Source organism: Scophthalmus maximus, chromosome 6 (genome assembly GCF_022379125.1).
Source record: "Scophthalmus maximus strain ysfricsl-2021 chromosome 6, ASM2237912v1, whole genome shotgun sequence".
In the NCBI taxonomy this organism is placed as follows: Eukaryota; Metazoa; Chordata; class Actinopteri; order Pleuronectiformes; family Scophthalmidae; genus Scophthalmus; species Scophthalmus maximus.
In genome coordinates this window covers 1,242,501-1,254,063 of record NC_061520.1, presented here as the reverse complement: position 1 = coordinate 1,254,063, position 11,563 = coordinate 1,242,501, and the positions used below count along the sequence as shown (strand labels likewise).

Here is an 11,563-nt window from a genome sequence, read left to right as displayed (position 1 = left end):
AGGAGAAGAATACACAAATATTCAGTTGAAATATCAGCATATCAGAAATTCACTGAGAACATACGCAAAGATCATCCTTTCCAAGTCATGGGTCGGAATGGTGACACTGTAAAACCTTTTTTTGCGTTTGTTTTGATTCACTTAACGTGACATTTCTTAGTCCTTAGCCCTGACAAAGGTGAGTTTAAGGCCTCTACTTACATTACAATTGGTAATAGTGGAAACATAATTAACATCCATGTGGCAGACACATCAGAATATGGGGTATGCATGGTGCTGATCACGTTAACGTCGAACATTTACATAGTTCATTCATTTCGCTTCCAAAGTCACAAAACGTCACAAACTTATTGTGCGTTCCCACCGAAACGCGAAGCGCGAGTTTGACCGCACGATCGTTTGTGTTTACTCGTAACAGCAAGTTTTTTTTCCGTTTGAGTTCAAACATTTCAATGACGTCTTTTGTGGGAAATTTGCGTCTTTGCTTTGACTTTGTAAGTAACAACGGAGTTTAAGGGCCACATTTAGAAAAATAAAAGTGAGACTCGTAATATTATGACAATAAAGTCGTGATTTAATATTATCTTATTTTATAATCATATGTTAAACGTCTCATCTTAACACATGGGACTGATCTTCTGACATTTCTCCACTGAAATAATACAGAGACCAACTTTTCAATCTCATAATATTACAACTGTATTTCTCGTAATATTTTGACTTTATTCTCATTATATTATTACTTAATTCTAAAAATATTTCACTTTTTTTTTTTTTTTTTACAATATTACGACTTTATTCTCATTGATTCATTACCAAGCTTTTTATTTCAGAAAAGTTTGTTAAGAAAGCGATAAATTATGTTTTCATAAAAAGTAAAAATTGTATTCATTCACACAAGAAATAGTGTAGAACGCTATAGATTACATATGTATTTTAATGATCTCCAAGATTTGAAATGGTCTTTGGAATTCAACTTTGAGCTCCTATCTATTATTTTAAGGTTCTTTCGTGTTAGATGGGTTTGGAGCTTGTGTTGATTGTTGTGTGATGTATTGTGTTGATTTTTGATGTTGTGAGTGTGAATGTTCTGTTTGTAAGCTCATGTTTCTTGCTGTACATTTGATGTACTGTGAGTATGAATGTTATGTTATGTTTTGTAATATTCTTATGAAATAATAGAGACCCCAGGAAGAGAAGCGACTGTTTAAGACAGACAGAAGCTAATGGGGATTTTAATAAACTAAACTGATTTCCTGCAATATTATGATTTTTTTTCTTGTAATAGTACGACTTCGTTCTCTTAATATTATGACTTTTATTCGCATAAATTTACAACATTATGCTCAAAGTCTCCAATATCTTTTCTCTCTCAACGTGGCCCCAATACTCCGTCGTAGTTTGCAATAACATCGCACAAAAACATTCGCTTCGCGATTGCTGCGAACGCACCATTAGACCGGTGAACAAGACGCCATTGATGAACAAAAGGACACAATCAATTTTTGTGAACAGACAATTAATAACTCTTAATCCTGCAACGTTGGCATTTATTTTCTGTCACACTGACGCCAGAGTCGTCAACCATATCCATCACAGACGCCCCATCATTTACTGCACGCGACTCATAACGCGTCTGTTGACTTGTGTCGTACAGGCGGCTGCTGCAGGTCAGACGGAGATACATGGGAAAACTTCTTTGATGGTTACCACGGCGACTTAATAACCCCCTCATGTTGATCTATCGGCATTGAATATAGCTCATTGTCATGCAAAGTTATTGTTGTTGTAGCCACACGGGCATTGATCTGACAGAAGATTTTAATGCCACATTGTTGTAAACGTTCCTCTTTCATTGGTCCTCTGGTGAGAAATCAGCCCTCAAACATTTGGCACAAAAGAAAACACGGACGAAAAAACACATTCCTTGGGTCACATTGAAAGACATTACTTGACTTTTTAAAATATCATTACACATGTATATATATTCGATTTTATACAACTGCCTCTAATATCAACCTTGTTAGTCATTCCGTTTATTATAAAAATCCCTTCTGTCCTAACTACTGTAGAGTAAAATCCATGCTACTCGATGTGAAATGAGTCGTGAAAAACGATCCCGCATTTTTCAAATCAAAAGTTCTCATGTGACCATGGGACGTTACATTTTGACACTTTGCCTGGAACAAGTTATGGATGACGACATGAATGAGCTGCAGTAAAATGACAAACCTTAAAAAAAAAAATATTTTCAGTTCACGTCTTCTGATTTTCAAGATTTTTTCAAATCAGAATTACAATAAATCAGCTGCTGACGACATGACGCTACGTGTCAAAGAAATTAAAGCTTCAAAATGTCCTGTTATATGCAAAAAAAACAAACTGCAATGACTGGATGTTTGTTTGATTATTGCTTTACAGAATGTAGCTAATTTGTTAAGGAAATAGATCTAATATATCTAACAGATTTAATATCCCTGCAACGCTGCTACTGGCAAAACAGAGGCCACTTCTGTTCTGGAGTAAAAATGACTGCACATTGTACAGTATGGTTTGATGTCAATATCATTTTCCATGAGTGGAAGAGAAATCTTGTTCTGAAATCTCAATCTGAATATTGCCTTGAAGTTAAAAATAAAAATTAATTAATTAGCTAAATATGAGGTGTATCATTTTTTGTTTGTTTTCTTGTTACAGCTCTCATTTTATTGTCTGTGAAAGAAAAAAGCAAAGATGAAATTCTGTCGCTCTTCTGAATTCAACTGCTACATACTAATATTTGGGTCGCGGCCCAACGTACTGTATATTTCACTTGTCCTCTCTCTCGGTGTAGCGTGTAGCTCATGCTTAGCCTTATCTAGTTGTCTGCTAATTATTAATGAGACGTTATTAATCGGTCATGCAGATGCTAACAGCTAATGCTACAATCTTACAGTTACCTAGCAACGCTCTCTCGCTGCCCTCCTCCAGAGTTTTGAACACAATCAGTCATTATAAGATGAACTTTGGCTGAAAGACGCCAAAGGTGCGTTGACACCGGACCCGACGGGAACTATTCGCGCGAGGAGATCACACACGAAGTCGACGCAAAGACGCAACTAGACGCGAATGGATCGAGGCGAACGCGTCGGTGACTTCAGTCGAGGTTTGTCGGAGGACGTGGAAGGGAGATGACCATATGCCTCCCGTGTGAACGCACCATGACAACAATCGTGTTTACTGATACAAAAGGAATCATAAAGTGCCCCAAATAAAAAGACACATCCTGTTCTTCAACAAACGAGTGTGTTCCTTTTAAATTCGTCCTATTTTTGTCCTTTTTTTGGGGGGCGATGACTGTGAAGCCTGACGAGCTCCGACGGATCCTTTTGTTTGGAGGATGCAAAGAACATTTCATGCTTCCTCTCTCCTCCCTCTCTTTCCTCCACACGGAGGCTAATCACCAGGTTCGCCCCTCCGCTCTGTGCATTAGGGCTGTAATTTAGGATAAAAGATTCACATGGCGGAGAGCGGTCGTTTCTGTTTTCCTCCCTCGTCACTGGCACCCGATTTATGCCACAAGGTAAACTGGAGAAGACGGAGGAAGGAGAAGACACTTGCTGGTAGAAAATTGGCACAGTAGAAATTGTTCTTCAGGAACTGTTAGCCAAAGCTTTTTTGTTTCTTTGTTTAAGAAAGAAAAAGAAAAGAGGAGGAATCTTAAAAATCTACTTTTTAGCGAAAGAGAAATTCCGAAACTATTGATTTAAAGCTGGGATGTACAGCTCAAGTTCTCAGTCGCGGGCTCGTGTCCTCGATGCCTCCGGCAACAACTGTAGATGTACAACAACATCATCACCATCGTCACCCTGCACTTGTTGTAACCTGCACAACCAAGTGGAATTTGGACATTTTGAACAACACAGAGAAGAATTGAACCAAATGAAGAAAAAAACCCCGTCAAATCTCAGACCCCATTTAGCCCCCTGCTAGTTCATGCCAGGTTTAGCTACCGCTAATGTTGAGCCGCGTTGCATTTGGAGGTGCTGCTCACACGCATCTGAATTCAGCCCCTTCTTAATACAAGTTACAATCAAATTCTATATTAAATTCATAACATCCAGAGAGAATCCAGGTGCGACACCAGATGTTGGAATTTGCCGCGTTTCGGTGAAAACGTCGCAGTGTAGGATTCCGGTCAACACACATTGTTTGGCGAGACCAATGCTTTAACGTGCGTCACATCTGGTTTGGTCACAATCACCTGCTGAAGTGGTTCAGGTGTTCACATTCTAAACAGATTCATTAAAACAACCAGGTTAAATCGGCCCCTTGGATCAGACTTTTCCGACATTGGCTGATTTGACTATTAAATGACTTCCACAAAAAAAATCAAATCAAATCAGCCAATGTCCTTATTTGTTGCAATGTTCTGGCCCTTCGATCATTCATGGCACATGGTCTTTGGGAACTCAAAACCTTACACATCCGCCCAGGAACCAACGTTACAACAGAGCGAACAAACTGGGAGCAGAGAGAACCAGCAGAAGGTCCAGGGGCCAAATGTGTGACAGAGAAAAACCAAAACAGCTCGAAACAAAGATGTCTTGGTTGGTTACAACAAATAGGCCTGATTCGTTTTCTCGTCAGCGCTGCTGCGCACGGAGGCATTCAACCACAACCCGCCGTCACCACGCTCCCGCTGTCTCTAACCATCTGAGGGCAGAGAAACTCCTCGGGAGCCGTCCAGGCCCGATAACGAGGACACGGAGACACGACGATCGGTCCCGGGAAGGAGAACCAAAGGTGTAGGCTGCGAAGAAGCCGCAGTGAGTCGTGGTCCCAGTAGGATGCGATCGACGTCGACCGCGGAGCTTTGAAGTTCTCTCATTAAGCTGATTCTTTCTTTATTTCCCCACAAAGACATCTGAAGAGAGCAAAGTGTTCAAGGGCCGATTCCGTCGCAACAACAAAAGAAATGTGTGTTCCCGTGAGGAGTCCCGGGGAAACAGTCTGGTACAATATCAAAAGAAGTACAGTACGTTCCCAGTGAGCGCCAGAATTACCTACTGATTTGTTAAATAATTTCCCAATGACGGGGCGTGATTCGCTCCACCCGGTGTGGTTGGACTCGTCGACGTGCCCTCGTGTGAGATACTGAGCTGCTGCCTTCGCCGGGGGGGGGGGGGGGGGGGGGGGGGGGGGGGCGACAGCACCCGGTCGACCTGGACACACGTCGACAAGGGTGTTTTGAAAATGTGTCTTAGTTCGGAATCGACAATAGTTCCGTGAGTCTTAGGACCGCTCGCAACACGGGCCGATGGTGCTCTCCAGCGACATCTGGGACGAGTGGCGGATGAGCGGCGTCATGGTGGGATCCACCATGGAGGAGGTAGGGAAGAGCTTGTACCAGCCAATCACCATCGAGCTGAGGTCCAGCTCCTCCAGGAGGATCCGGGCGACGCCCATGAAGCATTTGCGGTCCATCCTTCCGTAGTTGCCCCAAACGATCACCTGTAAGAAGAGATTATTATTTATTACACGACGACTACTACGGTAACTCATTTTTCCAAAAGCACAGATACAAAAAAAAAAGAGCCATAAAATGTTGCATGTTCTGCAACAGGAATTTGTAAAAGCATATTGCTGATAGGACCATGAAGTTAGGAGAACGTGCTGCCCATAAATCGAAGATAGAAATACAACAGAATGCATTTCACTCCGCCTTAAATTTGTTTTCTGAACTAAACGGTCCAGAATAAGTCGCAGTCACGTTGAATTTTCAGATGCTGCCGGAAACCGGAAGAGGAATCAGCGGTGCGCCGCCATAAAGTGTCCCCTGTCGGGCGCCCTGTTGGTTGCGGTTTGTAACTTTACCACCAGATGCCGCCAGAAAATTACACACTGGGGCTTTTTGGACTATCTGAAACAGGAACCAATCAGCGAGGTTCAGTCATTAGTTTCCAGATCTCTGATTGGAATTTTTGCTTCATTTTGAGGGATTAAAAAATACGAAGGCCCCTCGACTTTTTGCACACAAAGGATTCTGGGAAATAATTGGAGGACCGAGCAGATTAACTGACATGTGATTGGCTGAAGAGAAGAGCTCAGGGTCAATTAGTTTCAATCCAGATGGTTTTGGAAAAGATCTGTTACTGCAGCAACACTTGATCCTGATAGTTTCTCTGTGCTCCAGAGCAGACCAACGTGTCAGGAAGTAAATGAAGAGCGATCGTGTGTGTGTGTGTGTGTGTGTGTGTGTGTTCAGTGTCCTCTGTCTCCTGACATCCTGATAACATCGGGGCTCATCAGCCCCGCATCTTGTCAACTGGCGGACAAGATAATCAATATCTGTCTGCGTGTGTCCGTGTGACCTCTCGCGTGGCGGTCTTGTGCGTCCGTGGATGTCAGCGTGCACATTGTGTGATTTCCACAGAGACTCCCTGCCTCCATCCACCCCCAACACGTTTTAAGAGGGAGAGTTTTTCTCTCTCTCGCCCTGTCGGCCTGCGATCGGCTCGGTCCGAACATAGTCGTGACCTCAAACACTCAACTTTAGGATGGAGAGGAAGAAATGTGGAGAGGGAGAATCTGGTTGAGGGTTAATTACGGAAGAAGAAAAAACCCAGTGCGCTAGATCCTTTGCTCTTTTCACTCCCTAGGAAGTGGAAGAAACACAGAAACAGGTACTGCAGGCAGGGCCGGCCCAAGGCATAAGCTACTTGAGCGGCTATTGGGCCCCCTGGCCACCAGGGGCCAATGTAACTGCTGTCACGATACAACCACAGTCGATCAGACAGTGATGGAAAAGGAAGTAGCATATGAAATTTAAGATAAAGACAATGTCACAAAAAAAAGGACACGACTTTACCATAAACATTCAGCTGCCAGCTAGCCGTCGAACAAGCCTCCGGTTCAGTCGAGGTATCTTCAGCTAACGTAAGCTAGCGAACCGTTAGCTGAAAAAAACTGACGACAGCTAGATTCCACTCAGTACTGTATCACTTTGAATATTAAAGTGCAAATTTAACACTGGACCACTATTGTGAGTTGCGGCTACTTAATAAAGGCTGACGTTGATAATGTGAGCAACAACAGCTACAGCTCATTTCATTTATAATGGGTGTGTAAGATTTACAGAAGGTGTGCGAACGATCAAGCCCCGACAGTAGTATTTCATAGTGAGGATAAGTGAGTGCAGACGGTGGATGGATGATCTCTAGGAAAGAGTGAGTGAACGGTGACGAGAGCATCATTACTCATCAAGATCTGGACGAGGTCACGCAGTCGTGTTGAAGATAAATCTCACTGCCACAGTTTTAAAAGGATATTCTAGACATAACAGTGAAAGGTTGTTTTTTTTATGACAAGCGTTGATGCAAATGCTCGGCGTGTCGCTGATCTGTGCCGCTCACAGAAAACTCAAACCGAAAACCAAAGCAACACGAACGACAAAGGAAAAAGAAAAGGAGCCGTGGAGTCGGAGGGGGAAAGGGCAAAGAGAGGAAGTGACAGACACAGACGATAATTAGAAAGGAGGCGTTTAGCGGCTAATTATACAGCGACAGCAGCCGAGCGTCCTCCGGCTGTTTTCACCGACCTGACGCCTTTCAAAAAAAACACCGGTCCGACTTCTGTCAACCACCGCGACAAAGAACAGTCGACGATCAGAGTCAAAACTCGCTCCGGATGAAAATCACATGATTGGAACTTGACTTTGTAAAAAATTCAAAACCAGCGTTTGTGCCAATTGACGATGGAATCGACGCTAGTCGTTCACCGGATTTCATGTTCTCACATCACAACATAGAACTTTCCCACGGCGGCCATTTTGGCTCCACGTCGTAGAGAAGCACAGGTGTTACTGATCACATTGATCCGGGTTGGACCCCAACAGGACAGAACCGGTTCCATGGATCAGTCAATGTGTTGAGTGACACCTGCGTTTACCTGCTATAGAGAAAAGGTGATGAGCTCCGACATTTGTTTCCAGTGTTTGTAGAAAAGTGTTCTGGATGGATTTCATGGGATTGAAACACTCGGTGGCGTCCGTCAAGACCAGCAAATTCCTCGGACAGGTTTAATCCAATTCAGATTAAACTGTCATATTCCGTGTTACAGTAGAATGTGTCTAAAATCACGTGCTCTGAACCAAACGTGTTTTTCTCCTCACGTGACAACGTCTCGCAGTCGAGGAAGGTTTTTGAATTCAAACTTCTCATGTGTTGCAGACTTTAATGAGGAAGTGACAAATTGAAAAGCGCCGCTGATTTCAGCGATTTTCATTATGCGGCGTGAATGAGTTTGATGAAACTCAGCGGACGGCGTCACAGACAGCGGCTGATGAAGAGGGAGGGCGTTCAGTGGCTAATTACACGGAGAGGGGACGATCGACGACAGGCGCCTGAACGCACCACCACACGTCAGGGTTATCTTTTTCTTTCTTCATTTAAGTCCCTATGGTTGAAGGGGTGAATGAAAGGAGGAGGAGTTTAGAAAACAATGATGTAATTAAAATGATGGACGATAACAAAAGGCCATGCACCATTTTATAAAGATGGATGCTTTTGTTGATTTGGTATTTTTTTATATAAATATATATATAATTCACTTCCCTTTCGGGGCGAAAGGGAAGTGAATTTCAAAATAAAACAGGAACTAAAAACACAGAAGGGATCACGAGAACGAAACTCAACCGAGGCAGAGACACAAAGGAAGAGGAATTCAATTCAAAGAATTCATAATCGCAAAACCAACCAATTTTTTTAATTTGTACAGTTGTTGGTTTGTTTTTTATCTTTATTTCTACAGTTGTTTTTTCTGCTGTTTTGTCTTGTTTCTATTTTTTTGACAACGACTCTGTGCCTTTGAATTGCTCCTCGAGGACAAATAAAGTTTCTTGAATTGAATTGAAACACTTGAGCAAACATCTGTGTGATAAGAACCACCTCAAATAACAGAAACATCTCTGGGAAACATTTACTTAACGTCTACTTTGATTCTTTTTGTATGTCCGCGTTTCATGGAGGGGGCGGGGCTTATGACCTATACTGCAGCCAACCACCAGGGGGCGACTGTGATATTTTAGCCTCACTTTCGGGGAGCTGTAATATCGTCCATCTTCATAATCTGTCTGTGTTTCCATCTGTAGCCCGCTGCCCCCGAAACACCGTGAAACACGATACCTGTTAAACATTAGCATGTTAGCTTTGTAGCTGTGAGCTTGTTAGCATTAGCATTAGCATGTGTTTCATGTTATTTGTGAATTCTGCGCGTTGGCAAACTGTTTTCACAAAGTTTCCGTCTTTTATTAAACATGGACTATCTCAAAATCCTGTGGAAACGGACGCAGCGCAGGTTTCATCTGGTTTTCACAGGAAGCGCGTGGACGCGTCTCACCTGCACCACCTTCGCCTGCGGGCTCTCGGAGAAGACCAGCACCTGGTTGTAGAGAGGATCCAGACTCTTCCTCACCGACTTGGTCTTCTTCTTGGCCACGCAGCTGCCGTTCTCCAGCAGGTAGACCTTGATGTAGGCGGCTGGAAGGCGACAGGAGGACACAAAGGTTAAACCGGTTGAAAACGTCAGGGGAGAGGGGTTTTCAGAGGTTGACGAGATTCAGGGATGAAATTCTGCTCTGAAAGAGACAAATAGGTTGTTGCATCATGTTCTCTGCTAACGTCAAGAGGATACGTGAATTTAGCTGGTGATGAATGTGTCGTGAAATGTTCCTGTAGACGCGACGATCGTCTCCGTCATCTGTCTGTCATTTTTTCATGACCGTGGTTTGATCAGCTGATCGGTCGGGGAGTTCTGTCTTTATTTTATTTTCACACTTGCAGATCTGCACCATGCGTTTATTAAACAGCTGAGAAGAAGAAAACATAGGCTTACTAATTATAACACACTGTAATAATACAGTCACACACACACACACACACACACACACACACACACAGTCCAAAGCTTTTTGTTCTGTATGTTGGATGAGAAGATTCAATCTGGAGTAAGGTTTTCACATCACTGTACTGTACCTACTGTACAGCTTCACTTTCATCTTTTCTCACTCGTTTCCTCTCGTCTCATGTTTATCTTCTCCTCCTCTTTTATCTTCTCCCCCATAGTTTTTACCCAGATATAGTTCTTTATTGTTTTATTCTTACGCAACTAGGGTCAATGTCTGGTTTTTAATATGACGAAGAGTTCAGTAGTTGGCGCTGTTACGCAATCACAAAAGAAAGAGTCAGTTCGACACACACACACACACACACTCTTCTTATTGACTCGCCCATAACTCGCTCTATGGATTTATTTGATTAATGTCGTCCTTCGTGTGGAGTCAACTCTCCTTTAATCTCTCTTCTCATTTTAACGACGATTGTTAATTTAATCTACTGATCAAATAAAACTATGAATTTCATACAGATTTATTCGTTAAATGTGATTCATGATGTTTTCCGTCTCTCGTCCGTCCGTCACCTCGAGGGGATTTTTTCCAAATGTGGCACAAACGTCTCACTTGGACTCGAGGAAGAACTGAACAGACGGTGGTGTGTCATAGGTCAAAAGGTCGAGGTCACTTCAACCTCGCGAAACACGTTTTTTGGCCATTACGAAATAATTCAAGCGTTAATTATGGTTAATGTTTAAAAAATGCCAACTGCCCATCCAACCTCAAGTGGTTACATTTATTAATTTCGTACAGTTCAGCCACTTCACGGCTGTTGTGTGTGTATGTGTGTGTGTGTGTGTGTGTGTGTGTGTGTAGCTGGCTCGTGATGCATTCGTGTGCTGTGGGAATCTCCAACTGTTCTAAGACGTGGCAGTTTTTTTAATGACCAGCGTTGCCTCCTGTGATGCGAGGCGGGTCCAGACTCCGTCTCACCTGGAGGTCCCTTTGAACCCGGTTTCATGGTGAGTCCTCTGGCCTGGACCACCTCCACCTCCAGACCGCCGTTCCTCTCCATCAGGCCGATCTCCACGTCACCTGGACGGACGGGGACAAGACAGGAGCACGTTGACGGTGAGGAGATGAATGTGTGCGTGTCCTTCCTCTGTGTCTGTGGAAATTAAACATTCCGCCCACTGGAAGTCACAGTTTCAGCACAAGGACAAACGCATTCCTCTGAACGGGACGGAGCCGAGCTGTGATGTGATGCAACGTCCGAGTGGAGCCGCGCCAGTCGGTGTCACTGTTGTCGGGGCCAAGGACGCCGTCGGTACTGCCGAGCGACAGGAACCTGACCCACCTTCACTAAGTCACCGCTGCGTATGTCCAGAATATATATATATATAAATATATATAAATATAAATATATATATATATATATATATATATATATATATATGACGACCTGGAAATGAATGAATGCAGCGAAGGACTCTGCAGAAGGACACTGCTCCGTTCATGAGGCACTTCTTCGCCAGTGTGAAATGATTTCAGAAGAAATCAGATGTGTGGTTCTTTTTCTTCTTCTCAATTTTCAGAGCCCTAATTCATTTTTAATTCTTCCCTGGTTGCCTGTTTCAGGCGCGTTTAGTCGAAGCTGCAGGTTTTGATTCACGAATCTTGACATTTCCCTTC

At 43.3% G+C, this 11,563-nt stretch overlaps 1 protein-coding gene across 2 annotated transcripts in view; it reads right to left on the bottom strand.

Moving 5' to 3' along the window:
* Positions 1-1,523: 1,523 nt before the first annotated feature.
* Positions 1,524-11,563, bottom strand: part of rims4 (regulating synaptic membrane exocytosis 4) — a 35,475-nt gene continuing 25,435 nt past the window's right edge. For both annotated transcript variants that reach the window (XM_035632437.2, XM_035632436.2), the window contains 3 exons: positions 10,865-10,966; positions 9,379-9,518; positions 1,524-5,493 (listed from right to left, as the gene is read on the bottom strand). In XM_035632437.2, the coding sequence (XP_035488330.1) occupies positions 5,275-5,493; positions 9,379-9,518; positions 10,865-10,966 (461 nt within the window). In that variant the 3' untranslated portion in view covers positions 1,524-5,274. The remainder of the gene's footprint in view (positions 5,494-9,378; positions 9,519-10,864; positions 10,967-11,563) is intronic.